This window comes from Fusarium poae, chromosome 1, assembly GCF_019609905.1.
Source record: "Fusarium poae strain DAOMC 252244 chromosome 1, whole genome shotgun sequence".
Classification (NCBI taxonomy): domain Eukaryota; kingdom Fungi; phylum Ascomycota; class Sordariomycetes; order Hypocreales; family Nectriaceae; genus Fusarium; species Fusarium poae.
In genome coordinates this window covers 1,678,067-1,699,938 of record NC_058399.1, presented here as the reverse complement: position 1 = coordinate 1,699,938, position 21,872 = coordinate 1,678,067, and the positions used below count along the sequence as shown (strand labels likewise).

The 21,872-nt window shown below is 48.9% G+C and overlaps 7 protein-coding genes and 1 non-coding gene across 8 annotated transcripts; 6 read left to right on the top strand and 2 right to left on the bottom strand.

The window, feature by feature from the left end:
- Window positions 1-358: 358 nt before the first annotated feature.
- CCT4 (T-complex protein 1 subunit delta) lies at window positions 359-2,131 on the top strand (the record flags this gene model as incomplete). Its single annotated transcript, XM_044845189.1, has 4 exons — window positions 359-421; window positions 477-528; window positions 582-1,237; window positions 1,289-2,131. The coding sequence occupies 4 exons, from the start codon at window positions 359-361 to the stop codon at window positions 2,129-2,131; spliced, it is 1,614 nt and encodes a 537-aa protein (XP_044711105.1).
- Window positions 2,132-2,602: 471 nt separating this feature from the next.
- FPOAC1_000576 lies at window positions 2,603-2,706 on the top strand. The gene has a single exon. It is a non-coding gene; the product is annotated as a tRNA-Leu (tRNA).
- A 706-nt stretch (window positions 2,707-3,412) lies between these two features.
- FPOAC1_000575 (uncharacterized protein) lies at window positions 3,413-3,895 on the top strand (the record flags this gene model as incomplete). The annotated part of the gene is made up of 3 exons (XM_044845188.1): window positions 3,413-3,490; window positions 3,548-3,660; window positions 3,718-3,895. The coding sequence occupies 3 exons, from the start codon at window positions 3,413-3,415 to the stop codon at window positions 3,893-3,895; spliced, it is 369 nt and encodes a 122-aa protein (XP_044711104.1).
- Window positions 3,896-4,232: 337 nt separating this feature from the next.
- Window positions 4,233-4,580, bottom strand: FPOAC1_000574 (uncharacterized protein; the record flags this gene model as incomplete). The annotated part of the gene is made up of 3 exons (XM_044845187.1): window positions 4,233-4,373; window positions 4,436-4,500; window positions 4,556-4,580. 3 exons carry the CDS (start codon window positions 4,578-4,580, stop codon window positions 4,233-4,235), a joined length of 231 nt encoding a protein of 76 aa, XP_044711103.1.
- A 912-nt stretch (window positions 4,581-5,492) lies between these two features.
- Window positions 5,493-6,532, top strand: FPOAC1_000573 (uncharacterized protein; the record flags this gene model as incomplete). Its single annotated transcript, XM_044845186.1, has 3 exons — window positions 5,493-5,867; window positions 5,928-6,195; window positions 6,252-6,532. The coding sequence occupies 3 exons, from the start codon at window positions 5,493-5,495 to the stop codon at window positions 6,530-6,532; spliced, it is 924 nt and encodes a 307-aa protein (XP_044711102.1).
- Window positions 6,533-7,575: 1,043 nt separating this feature from the next.
- On the top strand, window positions 7,576-8,604 carry FPOAC1_000572 (uncharacterized protein; the record flags this gene model as incomplete). Its single annotated transcript, XM_044845185.1, has 1 exon — window positions 7,576-8,604. The coding sequence occupies one exon, from the start codon at window positions 7,576-7,578 to the stop codon at window positions 8,602-8,604; it is 1,029 nt and encodes a 342-aa protein (XP_044711101.1).
- Window positions 8,605-9,385: 781 nt separating this feature from the next.
- FPOAC1_000571 (uncharacterized protein) lies at window positions 9,386-10,987 on the bottom strand (the record flags this gene model as incomplete). Its single annotated transcript, XM_044845184.1, has 1 exon — window positions 9,386-10,987. The coding sequence occupies one exon, from the start codon at window positions 10,985-10,987 to the stop codon at window positions 9,386-9,388; it is 1,602 nt and encodes a 533-aa protein (XP_044711100.1).
- Window positions 10,988-14,799: 3,812 nt separating this feature from the next.
- On the top strand, window positions 14,800-18,048 carry FPOAC1_000570 (uncharacterized protein; the record flags this gene model as incomplete). The annotated part of the gene is made up of 1 exon (XM_044845183.1): window positions 14,800-18,048. The coding sequence occupies one exon, from the start codon at window positions 14,800-14,802 to the stop codon at window positions 18,046-18,048; it is 3,249 nt and encodes a 1,082-aa protein (XP_044711099.1).
- Window positions 18,049-21,872: the final 3,824 nt, after the last annotated feature.

Below are 21,872 nucleotides of genomic sequence, written 5' to 3'. Positions count from 1 at the left end.
GATGCTGGAGCCGTAGTTGTTTGGAGTTGGAGGTGTCACCGAAGGCCTTCCGTAATCTGTGAGTTGCCTTGAGCCAGCTTGGAGCACGGACCCACGCAATTGGTAGTGGCTGCTGGCAGAGGCAACGCAGCAGCTAGACCCTCTAACCCTTTGAAGGCTAGCTCAAGGAACCCCTCGGAGCTGGATGATCTGTACCCCCGATCCAAAATTTCTAAGTTGACAATTGTATGGCGGAGTAGGGCAGCCTAGGGGAGGTGGGACATCTCCAAGAAGTTCAGCCGTGTTTCCTTCAAAGCCCCGCCATCAACATCACTTCTTTACTTTGAGGATTCAAGCGACCGCTAATTTATTCTCAAAAATGTCTGCACCGGCCGTGGCTTCTGCACCTGCAGCAGGTGCTTCTAGCAATGCTACTTTTCGTGTATGTACAGCTTAAATCAAGCTCTTGAGCTTCACCCCGCTAACTATATGGATAGGATAAGGAGAAGCCCATGGCGGTGCGCTCCTCCAACATCGTCGCTGCCCGAGGTATGGCGCTTTCGATCCAACAACAAACTTCAACTAGGCTAACGATTACATAGCCGTCGCCGATGCCGTCAGAACTTCCCTCGGTCCTCGAGGTATGGATAAAATGATTCGAGGTGGAAAGGGCGAAACCATCATCACCAACGATGGAAACACTATGCTTAAGAGCATGGCTGTCATGCACCCCACAGCAAAGATGCTTGTCAACCTTTCTGGCGCTCAGGATGTCGAGGCCGGTGACGGAACAACCTCCGTCGTCGTCATTTGTGGCAGTCTGCTCGGTGCTGCTGACCGACTTCTCTCCAAGGGTATTCACCCTTCCGTCATTTCGGAGTCGTTCCAAAGAGCTGCCGCCGCTGCCGTGGAGGTTCTTCACGATATGTCCCTTCCTATCACCCTTAGCGACACTTCTTCGCTTCTTCAAGCCGCCAACACATCCCTGTCATCCAAGATCGTGTCACAATATTCGAACCTGCTCGGACCCATGGCGGTGAACTCGGTCACAAAGACTATCGACCTGAAGACTGCCGACAATGTTGATCTTAAGAACATCCGAATTGTCAAGCGAGTTGGTGGAACGATCGAGGATAGTGAGCTTATCGACGGTTTGGTCCTTACTCAGCCTGTCCTCAAGAATGCTGGTGGTCCTGCTCGTATGGAGAAGGCTCGAATTGGTCTCATCCAGTTCCAGCTGAGCCCTCCCAAGCCTGATGTAAGTTTTATTGCACCTACCCAGCTATGAACCATTACTGACAACCTACAGATGGAGAACACCATTCAGGTCAACGACTACCGACAGATGGACAAGATCGTTAAGGAGGAGCGACTATACCTTCTCAATATGGCCAAAAAGATTAAGAAGGCCAAGTGCAACGTCCTTTTTATCCAGAAGTCTATCCTACGAGATGCCGTCAACGACCTATCGCTACACTTTTTGGCCAAGCTTGGTATCCTTGCAATTAAGGATATTGAGCGTGATGAGGTCGAGTTCATCTGCAAGTCTACTGGCTGCAAGCCCATTGCCGACATTGACTCTTTCACCGAGGATAAGCTGGGATATGCTGATTTGGTTGAGGAGGTTCAGTCTTCCGGATCACGCATGGTCAAGGTTACCGGTACCAAGTCTGTCGGCAAGACTGTCTCCGTCGTTGTTCGAGGTGCCAACTCTCTGATTTTGGAGGAGGCTGAGCGAAGTCTGCACGATGCTCTGTGTGTTGTGCGATGTCTGGTCAAGAAGAAGGCCCTCATCGCTGGTGGTGGTGCCCCTGAGATTGAGATTGCGGCACAGCTCTCCAAGCAAGCGCGCAGCTTGACAGGTACTGAGGCCATTTGCTGGAAGGCCTTTGCGGATGCTCTCGAGGTTATCCCTACCACACTGGCCGAGAACGCCGGTCTGAACAGCATCAAGGTTGTCACAGAACTGCGACACCGCCACGAGATGGGCGACAAGAATGCCGGTGTCAGTATTAAGTCGGGAGGTGTTAACACCAACATCTCCAAGGAGAATGTCTTGCAACCTCTTCTCGTAAGCACAAGCGCGATCGAGTTGGCGGCCGAGACTGTCAAGATGATTCTGAGGATAGACGACATTGCTTTGACCCGTTAGAGTGAGATATCCCCTCAGCAGGATCTGCCTTCGGTTGTATGAAAATACCAAAATGGGTTATGAGTCTGCTACAAAAGTATTGAACCATATAGACTGGGTCAATGACACCCATAATTGACATATGTGATGACAACTTCCTTTTCGTTCTGGTCTATACATTTTGTAGATTACTATTGGATAGACACTGATTATAGTGCCTCAAGGTTTAGGAAAATAAATATGCGGAACTGCTTCTTCATAGCAGTTCCTCTTGTCGTAGCTCGTAGCTGATGCCCGATAGCCCACAATAATCGGTGATTGTGAGAAGAGGCAACGGAACACTATTGGTAACAGAAATGCCTTTAGAAAGGGCACTGGTGTTTACGACAGCATTAGTGATGCTTGGGTTACAGAGTTGAAACTGATCGACTTGTCAAGTCACACAAACCACAGTGTCTATATAGACGGGAATAAAGAACTGAAACCCTTAACGCCAAGATGGCCGAGTGGTTTAAGGCGCTGCATTTAAGTATTTCCTATTTCTAGGTTATCCTGCAGTATCGAGAGATGCCTGGGTTCGAACCCCAGTCTTGGCAATCTTCTTTTTGGCTTTTCTGCCTTTTTGTATGTGACCTCATCGACGATATCTGCCTAGGTAGGTAGGGATAGTGTGTTGTGTTAAGAAGGTGGCTAGTGGTTAAAAAGTGAATGGTGGTGATGGCTTCACAAACCGGGCAACAAAGAGTGGGATGGGGGGGTTGAAGTATAACTGCATGTTTCCATAGTCGATAATACCGCTTGCCGATCTGGGTTTGTATAGAATCCGATTATACCTCGAGAATAGTCCAGATGACAGCAATGTCATGCCCGACATAGGAACTATGGAATGTTGGCGTGGTGGAATCCCCTCGATGTACATTACAGTCATCTCCCAGTACTGTTGGCAAACTGCTCCTCGTCTCCTATTATTGAGATATCTACTGGAAGGCAGCAGGTAGGACATGTCTGCATGGGTTCTATTGGCATTATTGTTATTTAATATCGACATTTTCTGTAGTTGATACCCAGGAAAGGGGTGACGTTGAGGAAATGGTTGACACTTAATCGTGATCTTTCATAGCGGAGACTCGCTATTATTTTTAGGCAGGTAGGCAGGTTATTGAGGGAGGCCGCTCCTTCCTCGCGAGTTGCCCAACTGACCTAATCACCTCATCACAACAATGTGAAATTTCTTTGAGATAAATCCGGCATCTGACCTGAATAGTTCTTTCGCTCATCTGAACAACACCTACCTAATTGATCATGGCACGAAGAAACACAGGCAACGAGGAAAGCGACCCTGGCGTAATCGGTTTCCAAGCCCAAACCCAACTGGTTCAGGTAGGTTCAAACAATATTCCACTCTCACCTCCAGCTACCTAATCGTTCCTCTATTAGCTGAAGAAAGAAAGGAATGACCGCATGTCTGAGATTGTGCAGGAGACAGCCACCGAAATGGCCAACTTGCGCTCTCGCGTTGTCGCATTTCAACAAGACCAACGTGCCACAGAGTAGGTTTCCATTTATGTCTTTGAAATGAAATTCCAGCTGACACTTGCCCCTTCCAGACTCGATGCCATTGCTTCTGCCATCACCAGGGTTATCGAGGCTATTGAGCGCAGGAAAGTCATCGAACAGCAGATGGAGACACTCGTCGATCAAGTTACCTCTACAACCCGGGTAGTGGAGGACATGATGAAGTCAAGCTTCAAGGGTAGAGAAGATAATGCTAGGAAGGCAAGATAGTGAGTGGGAAGGACGGCAAGATTGTCATGTTGGGCCATGTCATGGCCGGCGTTGGTGGATGAGCGGCATCGGAGGGGAACCAGAGTATAGTCGACACAGCCATTTTGAGATTCAATCTGAAGAATGGGTCAAGCATAAAAGGACAGAATGAGAAGGTTGCGCAATATATTGGGCGTACTCGAAATGTCACGCCACTGCTGACAGGAACGTTAACTGGAGAGGAAAATGCATGGATTGCCCGTAATTCTACATTATACCGTCTAATGTTGTACACGGCCCGTAATTGTGACCAAAGGAATCATTTCGTCATCGACAGTCGTCGCCTTTTTCGTCTTGTTTAAACCTGGAATCCAAAGCCCGACATGCAGGATCGGTACTGGTCGATCATAGACTTGCAGTCGGCGGCAGGGTCTTTTGCGTTGGAGAAGAGCATGCACTCATCGCGCTTGGCCTTCTCGTCCTTGCACACACAGCAGGGCTTTTGAAAAAGAGTGTTAGCATGGCAATTGATGACAATTGTGATCGACGGGTGAGGCTCACCTTGGGCTTGTTGGTGGCTGTGGTGGAAGTGGACGTAACGTTTGCAGCAGCGCTCACAGGCGAGGCTATAGGGTTGGGTCAGCAAGAATTGAAGATGACAGACATGAAGCGGAGACGTACAGATTGTTGTTTGAGCAGCGTCCATTTTGTGTTATTTATTTGCAGGCAGTTAATCTGAGGAATTGCAGAGTAATAAGTTTGGTAAGAAAAAGAATAGCCGACCAAGTTGACGTTGGAGCTAGTTACCGAATCTACGGGCCGCAAATAACATTACTTCAGACCATTTTCTCTCAAATGGCGAATTTCTAAGCTGAATTGACAAAGCTGACCAATCACTGTTTACTTCTCACGTGGCGTCGCGATGACTTCGCGCTTTGGAGTTTGACGTCATTTTCAACTTTGCAGATGTCGCTTTTAGGTAGTAGAGATAAAGGTAAAATATAGTCAAATGTTGAATCTGTTGAGGTGATTCAAGCAACTCAACATAATTTCATTACCAATTTAGGATAATGGTCCCTGACTTCAGCTGGAGTCTTTCTAAGGACCGGACAATTGGTAAAGGGTCCACTGTTGAACGGCATTTACGGATTTATGCCGGTGACAAGACTATATTCTCACCCGCCTGGTGATGAATCGGTGGTGTCAAAGTTGGAGATGTACTCACATCCAATCATTTGTGAGAACAACTCAGACCTCATCCCCCTAAACAGATTCCCCGCGATCCTTCTATACTCGGATAACCAATAACCGGTCAATGTGACTGCTAGCATACAGAGGTAGATACAACTGTTCTACTCAACAAATAGTTTATCCATTCCGAGTATAAAGATAGAGCATTCGCCCCTTAACTCGAATTCCTATACTATCTATAACCAGCATCAATTCATCTATCCGTTCATCCCAGAGTTCAATTCAACAACTTCGCCATGCTCACTATCGAGGAAACCCGTGCCCTTGGAGATGCACACCCCGAATTTGAGCCCGTTAGTCCCTAGACCTGAACCCATAATCACTCAAATCATTGACAATAAAACAGATCATCAGGGCCCATAACCCAATGCTCAACGGCTGGGATATGAGCACCGATCTCGATGCTTTCAGAGAGATGATGGCACAACTTAGGCAGTTCCAGCCCAAACCCGACCCAGAAACGCTCTCATATCAGATGCAAGACTTCAAGATACCTCTCCGAGACGGCTTTGAAGTCAATGCACGATCATACACACCAAACCACTGGACACCTTCCGACGGGCGCCCTGGGCTGATCGTATTTCATGGCGGCGGCTTCGTCACAGGTGATCTCGAAACTGAGGCAGGGCTATGTGCTCAGTTTACGAAGCTTGGGGGTATTGCTCTCAACATTGACTACCGTCATGCCCCTGAGCATGTCTTCCCTCAAGCCATCAACGATGCTTTTGATGCAACCGTTTGGGTGAGTACATTCCAATAAATCTACAGAAGGAAGGGGAACGGGATTAATAAAATAAAGTAGGCATCTCAGAATGCAGACAAGTTCGGGATCAACCCATCCAAGGGCTTCATCATTGGAGGTACCAGCTCAGGCGCCGACATATCTCTGGTTGTTTCGCACTTGTACCACGACGCCGAGATTGAACCTCTCCTGACTGGCGTCTACGCACCGATCACCTCTGGAGTCAATGATCAGACCGTTCCCGAGAAATACAAGGACCACTTCATTAGCTGGGAGCAGTGCGCCAAGGCTCCTGTGTTTAGCAGCGAGTCGATGAATTTTGTTCACTGTATGGTAACACAGTTCACGTTACGATGTAATATTTCACTGACTAGAAGATAACAGCCAAGTACAAACCCGACATGAAGAGCCCTCTGGCGTTTCCTGTCGCCTTTCCCAGCCATGCGGGGCTTCCCAAGACTTACTTCCAGGCCTGTGGGATGGATCCTGTACGAGACTGCAGCATTATTCTTGAGCAGGTCTACAAGGACGAAGGAGTTCCTACCAAGATTGACATCTATCCTGGTCTGCCTCATGCATTCTGGGCTATGTTTCCTGAACTTGAGATTTCGCAGAAGCGTGAGAGGGATGCTGCTGAAGGTTTGAAGTGGCTACTGTCTGAGTGATCTGGGTCAGAAATATGTTTATTTCCGTTGGTTCTTCTCGATGATTGAAATGAGAGTTTGAGATTCATTCCCCGAGGAGAAATGATATTATTCGCCGACTTTGTTGCTTGCGCAAACAAGTGACAGGCAATATGGGTGACGTAGACCAGCCGTGTAAGTGGGCAGATTTAGGTGGTGAGACAACTGAAATCAAGGTAAACAACCACAAACCAGGGTGGTATGGTGACGAGTGAAAACGTAAGATAGATAGGATAGAGTCACTATTTTCTATCCAAGTCAATAATCAAAATATTTTAACAAATCAAATGACAATAAAGACATCAAATGTCCACGCAACTATTAAAGACTGATCGATCTAATCTGATGTGGCGACATGTAGGAACTAACAACAAGTGAGTCAGCGTTTTTAGGCGTCTTCAACATTAGTCCATTCTTTAGGCAGCGAAAATATGCTAATGAGTTCCTTTAGCTGCTACATTCTTCCAAGCGCGGACAGATTATTGTTGGTTTGTCCGCCCATCGCACGTTAGAAAAGTGCGAGGCACAGCAACTCGGCACCGAATCAACGGACCAGCCCAGGCCTTTGAAATCTAAAGTGTGGCTCAACTATTCGCCCCCGGGCGTCTAATTGGATCTTCGGGACCGCTTGTACTTCTCTTTAACCCCAGACTCGGACACGTTTTGGAGGCGAAACTCTTTGAATGTCCCTGTGAGCGGACGCGCGGACAAGAATGTCCCGAACAACCAAACATTTTCCCTCTTCTCCGCATGTCCAAATGGTTCGATTGATTGTTTTCAAGTGTACGTGCTCTGTCTTTGCCTAATCAAGGTTACGATGCGGGTTACGCATGTGTCTAGATCTCGCCTCCTAGCGGATGAGATGCCCCATCTAGTTAATATGGAGAATTTTTTATATAAATCGTATGCTACCAACCCTCATGACATGATATTTAACCACCAGCTTTACTCACCTATTCAAACACTCTCACTACTTATTTAAATACTCATAATTTGCCGAACATAAACATACACACGCATCCATCATGAGCCCACACCAGAATCCATACAACAACAACATGAACTTCTGGGACTTTGTCCAGCAGTTTGACCCCAACCAGGGAACCGGCCGTGGCGTTGATCACCAAACCGAGACTCCCCTTCCCTCTTTCATGGCCGGTTTCCCCTTTGGAGGACCTGGAGTTGGTGCTCCTGGTCCCCATCACGGCCCTCGAGGTCCTCGTGGTCCTCCCCCACCCCCCGAGGCTGATGGCTTCGTCTGGGGTCCTTGGTTCACCGGCGAGAACGCTCCCGACTCTCGCACTCGCAGCGAGCAGCCAAAAGAAGCTACCAGTACCGACAGCCGCCCTTCTGAAGAGACTCTGAACATCCCTGACCCTGAGGAAGTTGCTCCTGAAGAGAACCACTGCGGAGCTGGCCCCCAGTGGCCTGGACGTGGTCGCGGCCGTGGCGGTCCTCGAGGTGGACGAGGTCGTGGAGGTTTCCCTCATGGACATGGCCCCCATCATGGCCCTCACCATGGTCCTCACCACGGACCTCACCCTCCTCCTCCTCCTTACGGTGGCCCCTTTGATTTCCCTGCTCTCTTTCGCGGTTGGGCCAGCCATCCTTTCTTCCGCAACATGCGCGAGCAGTTCCAGGAGACACAGAACCAAGACCGAACCACTAGCTCCACTACTGAATCATCAGACTCCTCATTCAACCCACCCATTGACGTCTTCAACACCGAAAAGTCGTACGTCATCCACGTCGCCCTTCCCGGTGCAAAGAAGGAGGACATTGGTCTCAACTGGGACGCCGCCCGCAGCCTTCTCAAGATCTCCGGTGTTGTCCACCGCCCTGGCGACGAGGCCTTCCTCAACTCTCTCGCCTCCAGCGAGCGCAAGGTCGGCATGTTTGAGCGCACCGTGACGCTACCCCCTGTGGGAGCTAACGAGCGCGATGAGGTTGACGGCCTGGGCATCACTGCCAAGATGGAGGATGGTGTCTTGATCATCACTGTCCCCAAGGCCGAGAAGGAGTGGACTGAGATCCACAAGATCGATATCGAGTAAGGGCGAGTTACAGCGGAGTAATGAACTTGAGAACGAAATGGAATGGGACAATACGGTATGCTATGATATGATATCCACGGAGTTCCAGTAAGTAGATAGCCTGTCAATCGGCTTGGTACATGACAGTTTGAATTTCTGGTTTGTTTTTGGTTTTGCATGAATACCTTTTATCTAGATAAATAATTGGAGAATAAAAATTGAAAAACAACTTTAATACTATTAATCTCTTAGAACTGAAAACGTGACTTGTGTTGCTTCTATAATTCCCATGTGATGCTATATGTTGTTCCCGAAATCACGAACGCAGATGTAGGAACTATTTTTCTATTCAGTGTGTTTTTATTTTTACTTTGTTTAGTTTATATTCAGTCTATCAGCCTAAGCTGAACATGTCTTCATCTCCATAAGGCCTATGCAATGGGTATATGCTAATGTAATGATGTTCTTTCTCTCTAAGAAAAGGGGGATTAAGGACTCTCTAAGCCCAAATCGTCGAAAAAGGGGGAATACAAATGTTCTAAAGCGCTTCCGTCGTGTCGGTAAAGAAGAAGAATCCTCCGGTCTCTGCACAATATGCAATTTCATGTAATATCCGCCCTCCGAGGGTAAGAAATAAAAAACATAGTAGACAAAGAAAATAAGAAGAATAAGAAATATAAACCCGACAAAACTCCAAGGGGGAATCCTCAACGTCCAATCATTAGAATATCAGTGCATCGAGCTGGCCATGTCCCTCGATCACTGTGAAAAAACAAAAGAATGTCTGTTTGGAGACCTTGTCCTATAGCGCCAACTCGCGGGTAACCTCATCGCGAACGTGGCGAGACCACTTGAGGATGGCGGCCTCAAAGTCTAGCCAGGCCTGGGGGGATGTGTTGTACTGAACAGCCAAAACATCGACCTTCAACATAACCTCAAAGCGCAGTTCAGCCGCCTTGACCCAGTAACGCAGGTTGTCGGCACAGCGGTAGGGTTTCTGGGTATCGCTGTGGTATGATCCGATAGAACCAAATCGTCTTCGTGATTTGTGTACAACGGCGTTGTGAAGCTTGACAAGCCGAACACCGTCCTGCATGGCTTCAAGGAAAGGTGTAGGCTTCTCATCTGTAGCCGACATGGGCTTCCATTCAGGCAAGGGCTCAGATGTGGTGTCCATGGACAAGAGGAACTGTCGCTCTCGCTCCAACTCACGGCCAGTCCAATCACCCTTGGCCCAGATCCATCCATCCCGCTCAGCAATCTCAGCATCCTCAATCTCTTGCTCCTGCTTCAGGATGTCAAACACACTGTCGATCCAGTTGGTCATCGTCTTGGTCTCCTCATCCCTCATGCCTTCCTTGAAATTCCTAGTGGCCATTTGTCTCAGAGTCTCCATCACAGCCAAGAGGTCCGCTCTGACCTGCTTCTCGGGTTTAATAGAGTCAAGGCGGTCGGGCAGCTCATGAGCTGTGTAGTACATCTTTGCCGCACGGATTGCTAGTGTCACGACATCCAGGATGTGCATTCCCTGGAGCTCAAACCACCCCTGGGTATGTTCCTTTGGCATGTTGGGATATTCGGGGGCGTCAGCCGGTGACTCCCAAGTGCCGGCTCTTCGCGCCTCTACTTCGTCTAAAGCATCCTTTGCGTCACCCAGCGCTTGCTCGAGTTCTGACTTGAGCTCCATGATGGTAGGCGGCTTCGGGACTATGTTTTCTCGGTGATGGTAGGTGCTCACAGTTGGGGGGAGCATGTGCCCCCCAACATCGCTGAAGGTATCATCGAAAAACTCCTCCATATCTTCGGTTGTTGGGGACTCGACGATGTCATTGCCGAATCCCTGCGAGTTAAAGTCTGGGCTGCTGCTGGTGGAATCATATGAATCGACATCTGAACCGACAATGTTGGGCAATGAGCCCGAGTTGGTATCCAAGGACGAGAGATCAAGGGTGGCACGTTGCTGCTTCTTTCTGGCCAATTGACCGCCCTTGCCATCAAGTAAGCCGGTTCTGGCAAAGTAGTACTGCAGATGTGCGATGCTGCCGAGACTCATGACACTCTCACGAGATCGTGCACTCTCGGCGAAATCTGTTCCTTGTGGCCGCATGTAGCCACGACGACGGCTTCGACCATCCAGGTTGTAGCTGGAGTGTCTCGAAGTCGATACATCTCGACGCTGCTTCATGCTGCTGACATCGAGGCTGCCGGTGGAGTGGCGGTTGTAGTTTTCGATGCCGAGGGAATCCCTGGAGTTGGCATCATTACTGCCATGAGACCAAGAGGACGTTGTCGACAAGCATCGAGAGAGTTCCGGGCATGCGCCGAGGGCTGGTGTGGGCAGGGCGTCTGGAGGCGGCGACTCGCAGCGAAGCAACGGTGTTTGGTTGTTGGTGGTAGCCATCATGTCGTGTTTGCTCTGTGGTACAAGGTAACGGCCGGTCCAGTGCTATAGTGATGCAGCTGGAAATGTCGATGTGCAACGTTGTATGATAAGGAACCGCCGGGGAATCAGCCTTGCTATTTTGTGGACGATAATTCGTGCGTGACGTGATGTGTGATGTGATGTGAATAACGATCTGCGCTTATACAGGTGCACAAACAAACACAAGAGATGATGAGTCCCACTCGAGACGATAGCTTGCTCAAGATAGCTCGGTTGGTAGTTGCAGCAATAGCCTAAGAGAGATGGGGCCAGGGCTGGGCTGGGCTGGGCTGGACCAATATAGAGAGCGATATAGAGGATGAGAGAGCGAATAGAAGAAACGAGAGTCAGTTTATGGAAGGGTGCCGTAGCAAAAGAAGAAGACAGAAGACAGAAAAGGCAGGACAGAACAAGACAAGACAAGATGATGCCTGGCAAGAAAAGACAAGACAGGACAGGACAGGACAAGGAGGGGAGAGGAATTAGATTAATTAAAAAGAGCCGAAAGGTGAGTGAAGGGGCAATTGGATGGATGGATGATTTCCTTTCCAGGGGTTGTTGATGGGGATGGGGCAACCCTGGCTCATGGAAAGGCCGGGCTTGACTTTGAATGGTTGGCGGGACAGGCACGGGCGAAATTACACTGGACCTGGGCCTCCAGCTACAAGCTCCAGTTCATCCGTTTTCGCTAATACCGACTGGACAGGAAAGGCAGATGGGGACTTCGGCAGGGGTGAATTGTGTATTATTAACGGTGATGGAGAGTATTATGTACATAGAGTCGTGAGAGAGCTCAGGCGAGTGGCTCCGTTTTCCCTGGTAAGTATTAGAGCAAGGATCTGAGGGAGCATCCGTGTCTTCCAGAAGCCGTTTGGTGTTAGGGCGTATTGGAAGTGAATCGAATCGATCAGTATCAGAGAGTTGGTCTGCTGATATCATGGTTATCGTGATGTCGTTTTATTTAATCGTCAGTCAACAAAGGGGTAACCAGATATTTACTTATGGCTTGGGCTGAAAGAGGTTAATGATCGACATTGGTGACACCAAATGCAGGCAAAGGAGCTCAGGCACAGGCACAGGCACAGGAACAGGAACGGCAATGGACCCTGCAGTAAGCTTCTTTCTGTACGAGACGAAAAGGAAAGGGAGCGTTGACGATGACTGGTTGCACGATAATAGTTGCACTACTCTGTACATACACCAAAGTCAGAATGCACAGGACAAAAGACAGGGATTAAGCATGGAGTTCAACGAGGTATGTATTACAGAGACCGACGCAAACAGCAGCAAACATCTTTATTATCACGATTTATGATTTCTAGAACGACTCCGATATCATATCACTGGGCAACCTCACACAAACGGATATTAAGTTTGAAGTTGATCACCTACCTAGGTATTCACTTGACAATGTTGCTAACGCCAAGCATCTTGCGTTCTTATTTCCTGATATCGATTGGAATTCCGTTGCTACGGATATCGCGAGATAAGTACGAGTTTCAGAATCGATCCATGATCCTGATGACTGACCAAGACCCTCCTCTCCAGCCCGAACACAACGCTAGGATGACCCCGAGATTTAATATGCATCTATGTTATTGAGTTTATGCGCAAAAGTGGTTGATCAGTCTCTGCTACTAGTTTTTTTGTTAATTATACTGTTATGAAAGTATTCATTGTATTATATGCACTTTATGGTTCATGACGATCTTTGGGTCCAATCTTTATAACAGATTATTATACCTGCATATCTACCTATATCGACAACCCTTGTTCATAGTGCAACACTTTAAGTCTTCTTAGCTTACACCAACACATACAGCTTCCAAAGGTATCTTTCCTTTTCCCATCATATTCCAAGATATCATATCTTCTCTATTTGCTGTCCACTTTACAAGCTTCGTCTGTACCTACACTAACAACACCATCAACACGGATACCTGATCGACATTAACCCATCCATGGACTTGTTAGCAGGCGCTAATTAGCTGGTCAATAGCTACGCGAGACCAGTGACCAGGGGTTGAGTATTGAATCATATCAGAAATAGTTTTCAAGTGACGACAATGTTCATCTGATCCGAACCCCCGGTAAGTTGGGTATCACCCCCCGTCTCTGTCCGTCAATCTATTATTCCATCGGCATTAATATTTTCGTCTTGTATCGCGTGGTAGTGTTAGATTGGATGCAACGTCTTGTATCCATTCGTATTCTTTTTCTCCTTCTTTCTTTACCAATAGTGGTGATCCAGGGTGTGTTGCTTTAACGCGATGTTAGGTAAACTTTCCTTTTTCCTTTTTCCTTTTGCAGACTCTTTGACGTTTTGACAGAGGGACATGGCAGCCGGATCAAGTATAATGATGTCTTTGTTGATTTATCAAGCTAATAGTTAGAATGATGGAGCGTCCTTGGATGTTGATGATACAGGTTTGCTTCAGCCTTGGTCGATCCTGCCGCAAGTTGACCCATTGCCTTTGACCCTTCCATTTTGGGGCATCTCATCTAAAGACCCAATGACTTAGACCATCTTAGTAGTTATTCGTTAGCAAGATTTTCCTTTACGATTATTATTACTTTACTTCATCTCCCGTCGCTCACTTCTTACAATTCGACTGCTTGAATTTCTCCATTCATTCACTGCTTTGGACACGTCTCATTTATTCTCAATACGACCATCTTCCGAAACGCTTGACTGGCCCCCTTTTGCCCCCGCCAGACACTTTCATCTCTCGAACCCCATCAGACAATATTTCTGTTGGTTCGTAATTGATCAGAGTACGACACGGGTGACAATTGATTTTCTCCCTTCCTTTCCTTTTGAGCAATAACCTTTAATACTCTTGTTCGTGCCTTCTTGCAAAGCCATTCTATTTATTAATCCTGCCGCCTGGGCCTTTTGATTTGTCTGCCTGGCTCTAGCTTGAGGCTATCCAGCCTTCAGTCAATTCGACTGGCTGTGACGAGTATCGCTTGGTATTTGCCAATTCATCACTGATCCACACCCCGTTAGAGACTCAGTTTTCAGTGGTCGGCATTGTTTCTTCTCTCCCGCAGGTGCTCTCTTCATTTGCAGGGCGTTCATTCAACCTCCAATCGTGTCAGCGGCTTGCGGCCACCTGAAGACCCTCAGATATAGTACATCATAACTCCACTCAAGCTCCCGTCCCCACTGACAGCGACGCTACTGAGAACATAGGAGACAAAATAAGTAAGTCGCTCTATACCATGTTAAACCATGTTTTTGGGTCATTAATTTTCATCTGTATAGCCCAAAGCTCAGAGATTAACTTTTCTGCTCCTTCCAAGATTCGCTGTATACATTCACATGTGGATGTGAATGACAGAGCATTCATTCATCCCATCAATTCACCAACCACCTGCCTTTCAACCCTGGTATTGTCATTGACACGACAGTGCCATTGACTTCCAGCTACAACAGCTGCGCAGTATCCGTATCATGACAGTGGATCTCGCATGGTTGGGCTAGTGATTTGTGGCACTGAAGGGCAAGACATTCTCATTCGTCTTATTAGGGAGACAGAGGCCAGGAGGGAGAGGCATAAGGACACCCTTTGACCACTGCTCGCAACTTGATCCAATCTGTCCTATTTCTTATTTTCTATTTTCGATCTTGACGATTGACCTGACGAGAACCTGAAAGCATTTCGCTTACGGATTTCAAGGTCCAAACGCATACAACATATCCTGGCTTCATGACCTGGATCTGCGCTTCAACCTGGGCATTTAGCCAGTCATCCCTCGTTTTTTTCTAAAGGGACAAATTCCAATAACTAATGAACTCCCAAAATCGGGACGCGACGACATCTGCCGTCCAAAACCAGTCAAAAGCAGATCCATTTTTGTCGACACCTGCTGCGAGCCCTGAAGCCAACCGATCTATCGACGTGGGCCAGTTCGTCAGCGACCACTGCCACAGTGACCGGGACCATGATGCACCCGCCGGCGGCCTGCTGAATTTCGCTGACGTCCCTGGCCAACTATCTCACTTGCCATTCAACCCTGGTTCATCCAATCCCTCATCCACCTGCGCCCCGGATCCTAATTCCAGTTCGCTCACTACCTCATCCTCTGCCATTGACACGACGACAACTAATTTTGCCTCACCCACAACCACTGCTTCCACGATCAACACGACTCCTAGCGCTTCCGTCGCGGTTACCCCTTCCACCACAGCAAAGACAGCATCAACATCAACATCAACAAATGCTCTTTACCCATTCCCTACTCCAACGTCGCCCATACCCTCCTCTAACATTCGCAAGACCTCTCCCGGGTTGGCTGCACGATTAAAAGCTCTCGGTTTCGGCGCCCCAAAAATATTGACGTCCCCGATTACACCTCAAATCGATCATATAGGTCGCTTAGACGAGGATCAACTTCGACAGCTCGACGAGAAGCACCAAGCGGGTTCGATCAAATCGGTTATCTCTCGGCGCGGTCGCCCGTGGAAGGGCGCCGGCGCTTCTCCTTCACCAAAGCCCGTCGCCCTCGAGCCCTCTCTTATGCTGTCGTCGTTAACTATCGAGGACAACGAGTCTGTTGTTACCCTATTACCCGAGATCGAACATCGAAGGCCCCTGGATATGGACACTCAAAAGTATCGCCTTCCCGACCACACCAATGGCAATGGAACTAAGGTCACTCTCGACACTCGACGAGAGCACATCGAACGAACCACACGTCCCCCATCCCCCGATAAAACAGATCTTCCTCCACCACCACCACCCCCAAAGGATACACCACCAGTCGTTTCTCCTGCGCCAGCCTCTACCGAATATGTCCCCAATTTAAATTCGTACTTCACGCCCGGCCATAATCGCCCAGGCTCTATCTATACATTATCGCGTGCCTCGTTCGCCTCTCAACTCGCTCAGTTGACGTCACTGCAGCTTCCAGATGCCGAATCGCTAGCGAGCCAAGTGAACGCCATTCCAACCGCTCAAGTCGCTGCGAAAGCGCTGATTAACGCTGCCGAGCAAATCAGGAGCTGGATTTCGAAAGCATCGGAGGTGGTTGAGGGTCTCGATAGTGAAGATGATGTCGAATGGGCTGCTGCAGGTGGTCGCGAAGGCCTCGCCGAGGTGGAAATGGCCATTACACGCTTCGAAGGACTCGTCAAAGCCTATGTGGGGGCGATTGAGCAACTTCAGAACAGAAAGGATATTGGCAATGTATCTGCCGACGATCTTGTTCGTGCTGTTTCTCAAATGGAGTCGGTTATCCAAGAATGGAGTAAGATTCGCAGAACACTACATACTGTGAGGGCTCAAGTGGAGATAGCCATGGAGTGGGAGGAGCTTTGGAATAACGTTCTCGGGGACGTACAGGGGGAAATGGACGAATTGAGTAGGCTGGTTTTTGAGATGGAGGAACGACGTCACAAGAGCCTAATGGCTGCCGCCAGTGCGGATAGTGTCGATATCGGAGACCTTGAGACAATTGTCGAGGAGAATCCTTCACATGCATCGCGGTTGCAAGCGCCAAATCGCTACAGTATCCCGACCTTCCCAGTGACCCCTACGTCACCCGGCACGCCCACGTTGTCCCAGGACGATTCGAGTTTACTAGCTCTGTTTGCTCGAATGCAACCTCTCCGAGCCTCTCTTGACTTCCTACCGATGCGACTGTCTATGTTCGAAGCACGAGCTCGGCCCGCTTTTCCTACAGCTTGCGAAGAGTTGAATATGAGACGTGACGGGCTTGATGCAAGCTACAGAAAGCTAGAGAAGGATGCAGAATCATTGCGCAAGGAGCTAGGCGAGGATCGTTGGGTCATTGTATTCCGAGGCGCTGGCCGACAGGCTCAGAAGATGCAAGAGTCTGTTGAACGCTCCTTGTTCAAACTCAGGGAAGCTGCCGATGCTGGTCTACATTTGACTAACCAACCTGCCTTGATGAAGAAACTGGAAAGTTATGAGGCCAAGAGAACGCACTACGGGCCGGCTATCGAACGCGTTCTCTCAATCATCGACAAAGGTGTCAGCGAGCGCTTGACCGTTAACGGAGAGATTTTACGCCTACATACGGATTTGCAAAATCGATGGCAGAATCTCAAACAACAAATGAAAGACGCCGAGTCCATAGTCGAAGACCTCCATGCGGATAAGAGTCAACAGCTGCGTGACTCCATCTCCAGTATGCTTTCGAACGACCGCTCGACTCTGGGCAGTGGACGGGAGACCCCGGGCAGCTCGCCACCATCATCAGTCATAATGTCTAGTCTGGGAATGGATCCTCATACGCCGATGTCGAAGCCTCCCAAGGTGCGGGCCACCCCAGGAGCTACCAATCGCGCAATTCCTCCGAATCGTCGGCACTCGTCGTTGCCAGCGCCAACTACACAAACTGGCAGGAAATCAGGTTTTTCTCGTCTCTCTACTATAGTCGGCTCTTCATCTGTCAGCAACCTATCGGCAGCAAGTCAAATCAAGCGACCGGATTCGAAACTGGCGAATCGACCGCGTTGGAACAGTTCAACAAATACAGCGGATGTCGATACTGGCCACAACTTCAAACCACTCACACTAACAACACCGAGCCCTTACGCCAAGACGAGCCCCTCTGTACAACGATCGACCGGTTCAGCTACGCCCGGGGCCAGTGGCTCGAAACTGCCTATTATACGCAGCCCTGATACTCGCGCCACTTCAGCGTCGCCCAGGGTTGAAACGCCTACTAGGCGCACACACTCGAGTCTCTCATTCCGAGAAAGGCTTGCTTCCCATGGTTCAAATAGCCAGCCTTTGCCAAAGCCGCGCCTGGCGTCTCATCTGTCAACGACTGCTCTTTCTGGTAGGCGGTCATCTTTACAGGCTTCTAGGTCCATCGGAGATAATGGCGAGAACCCACATAGCAGGCCTGCCAGCTCTCTTGCTACCGTGTCGAGGAGGATCAGTCTTCTTCCTCAGCCCAGATCGGACACGGGACGAGCGAGTCCCGCTGCCGTAGCGGGTGCGCGATCTGCTATGCGCAAACCTTCTCCAGCCGAGCCAAAGGATTCAAAGCCAAGGTGGAGGCACTGAAAACCCCACGCATTGACCATTTCGTGGCTCAACAATATATTCACTTTTCGAAACAGGATGATCTTCCTGTTTCTATGTAACATATGTTCTAACAATCTAACTTCATTCAAATTACCTGAGGCCTATATACAAGGCCTCGAGGTTGTCAAGGGGCCTGGGGCGCCATTGACGGAACAACAAACACACGTCTTTTGAGCAGCACGGCGTACCAGGTTAAGACCAAAATGGTTTACGGAGTTTGGGACATAGCTTAAGGGATGACAACGTAGAATCCCGTTTTCTTTGTGAGGACTGCAGTCCTTGGTTACGAGTCATCACTCTTGATGAACATCTTTCCTCTCTTTCTGTGGCAGCTCGTGCATTCTATGCAGATGCAGCGAGAGTGAAAGGAAAGGATATCAGCACGCAGCAAGATAGGTGGTACATGAAGGACAGTTTTGATGAATCATATCCACAGCTATACCTCGCTATACCCTCTCTTTTGGTCTTGTATTTTTTTATATAGCGAACATTCGTCGAAGGAGAAAGAGATCGTTCAATACGAACATCCCTCAAGTACAAGTGGTCAAGTCATCGTTTGAATTTTTCCTAATTTTCGTGATGCGTCTATGTGACAGCTGAGCCTCGTTCATTCAAGACCATGCATTTACGACGCTGCCGTACGATTTTGCTTCCTTCATGTACAACTGCAGGACTGGACTGATGCAAAGCTCTTTTTTCATGCGAGGCGTCCCGTGAACGCCATTGAGAGAGTTGTGCCCTTGAAAAACAAACAAATGGAATGAAACCCCCTATCGCCGCCCATGCAAAAGAAAGCCACCAAGAAAGCCACCATCAACTCCCGCCCGCTCATAAACAGTTTTGATGATTTCTAGTATTGGAATGTTAATTCTCTCTTGTTCTGCCCTGCTGTAAAGGGGTATGATCTTAGTAGCGAGAAGCAAGCGCCCATGTCGTCGAAAAAGCTCATAATCCATCCTGCAATTCTCCTCCGCCGCACTGGTATATACGTTGTCTCCTTGATCCTCCGCTCTAGTCGTGTGCTCGTGAATCAAAAGACCAATTGATCTCTGCTGCTCCTACATGGGCATCAGCCCAATGCCTCCCTTCTTCAGTGTTCTTGAGCCACTGCTTGAGGCTCTGGCGGCAGTCGATGAACTGCCCGCTCTGCGACCAGAGCTGCTACCGGTGCTCCTACGCTTCGTCACACCACCTGTGGACTTCTTGCTGGGATACTTCTTGCCGCTAGAGTATCTTTTGGAACTTCCGCCACTTTTGCTGGTTGCCCTTGGCTTGCTTTGGGTTTGTACACTCCCGAGACTTTGCAGCCTGTTGTGGAACGCCTGGACGTCTGGTCGGGAGTTTCCATTGAAATAGTGTGAATCTTCGCCGTCCTCATCCTCATCTTCGTCATCCATCTCGCCCTCTGAGCTGATCAGATCTACAACATCCTGGCCTCCGCCGCCGCTCCTAGGGTCCATCGCTTCTTGGTAGTGGTTGTAGTGCTTCTGCAGTATGCGAATGATCCTGGGTCCGTATTCATTGACTTTGTCGGGGTCAATACCAGGGATCCTACGCATCTTCTCAAGTGAGGTGGTCCATTGGATAGCCATAATCCGAAAGTCTTTTTCCGTGAAAAGTGGTTTCCTCAGGCTCTTTTGGTTGCGAATTTTTTCCTCGGTTTGCCTTGCTTCGTAGACAAAACCTTCGACCATGTCTCGGTGTATCTCGTCTAGATTTTCCAAGCCGGTATCAACCGGTATAGAGGGGCCCGGAGTACGAGACGATGGTCTCGCCGGTCGATGCTGCGGGAGCTCATCGAATGCGTCCTCGTCGTACTCATCGTCTACCACAAAGCCCGCATCTTCCCACGAGTATGATGCTGTGGCGTTGTTCCCACGGTCACTCTCTGTTGCCGGTGGCTTCTTCTTCTGGCGGCCTATAGGCGAAGAGACGTATGTCGATGGCATGTTTGAGACTTCCTCCTCAGCCGGCGCCTTACCCTTCTTGGCTCGAGATTTGGTTGTCTTCTTTGACGCACCTGGCTCCGGTACTTGAATGGACAACATCAGCTTACGCTGGCCAGAAAGAAACAATCGGTGAGTTGGTCCGAGGCGTAGGTACTGAATCGCCATGCCATGCCGACCGACCTGATTGTCCTCGTTGAAAGCCTTCTCGGCAGATAGTTTGTCAATCACCCGAATGAGCTCGTGTTTCTTCAAACCCTTCGCCATGCCGTGCCACTCCTCGGATAGCTCTGCTTCATTCTGGGGATACTTTTTCCCCAAAAGAATGTCAGAACACTGCACTGCTGTGATACGGTGCTGGGCCTGTATGACCTTGATAGCGGCAATGGCGTATTCTGAAAAGTCTTGTTGCTCAAAAGTCAATCCAGCTTTGCAGTTATCGCAACTCTTATTGCATTCCGCGGGGGAGAAATCTTCACCAAAATAACGAAGAATCTCGGTTCGTCGACAATCAGACTTGTTGTCACAGAATGCTGTGACCCTGTTCAACATTGACATCTGACGCTCTCTTTGTTCATGACTACCGTCTCCATCGGCAATCAGTTTCTTTAGGACTCTTATGTCCGCTTTGCCGTAGAAAAGAATGCAGTCCGACGGGTTTCCATCTCTGCCAGCACGACCCGTCTCCTGGTAGTAACCTTCCAAACTCTTTGGGAGTCCGTGATGTATAACAAATCTCACATCAGGTTTGTCAATTCCCATCCCGAAAGCAATTGTTGCAACAACAACTTTAACTTGGCCTCTTTGCCAGGCATTTTGCACATCAACCTTTTCTTGAGGGTCGCAACCTGCGTGATAATGCCTGGCCGTAATTCCACTATCCGAGAGACTCTCAGCCACCTTCTCAGCATTCTTTCGTGAGATTGTATAAACAATTCCACTCTTGTTAGCGTATTTGGATTGAATAAGCGATGCAATGCTTTCAATGGTTTTTTCGCCTGTCGATTTGGGCCGAACCTCGTAGTACAAATTCGGGCGATTGAAGCTCTGTGAGAAGGTTTGGCAGTCGTCCATTCCAAGATTGTGCCTGATATCAACAATGACATTTTTTGTCGCAGTAGCTGTCAACGCCATGACAGGCACGCCTGGGTACTTTTGGCGTACTTGACCAAGTATTTTGTAATCTGGTCTGAAATCATGACCCCACTGACTGACACAGTGGGCTTCGTCAATGACGAGGCGAGCAAACTTACCTTTGCGATGGAGTGTTTGCAACCCATTGTTGAAATTGACATTCTTGCTCACCATCTCTGGAGTGACGTACAGCAGCTCGAGAAAAAGTTCTGGAGTTCGTTCGTTGAAAACGCTCATCACTTGCCTCTTGTATTCGGCTGAACATTCTCCATTGAAAGCAACGGCTTGTATACCCAGATTCTTCATGTGATCAACCTGGTCCTGCATTAAGCTGAGTAGTGGTGATACCACAACAGTGACGCCACGGGTCTTGCCAGTTTTGATGACAGCAGGCAACTGGTAGCACAGCGATTTGCCTCCACCAGTCGGCATTAGAACGAAGGCATCTTTACCTCCAAGTGTAGCATTGATCGCTTCGAGCTGATTGCACCGGAAACCCTTCATTCTAAACCTGTCCTTGAGCATTTTCTGGACTTCGGGAGACCACGGATACTTCATCAGCTGAGAAGGTATTGCTTCTGGTGCCGCCGAAGGCTTCTTGTACAAAGACCGTGACTTTGCAGATGGCAGTGCATTGCCAGACGTTTCGGAGAAGATTTGTCGGAAGTCTTGTGAGTTGGGAGCCAGCGACTGACGGGTCTCATAGTCCTGCGCAAAAGCAAG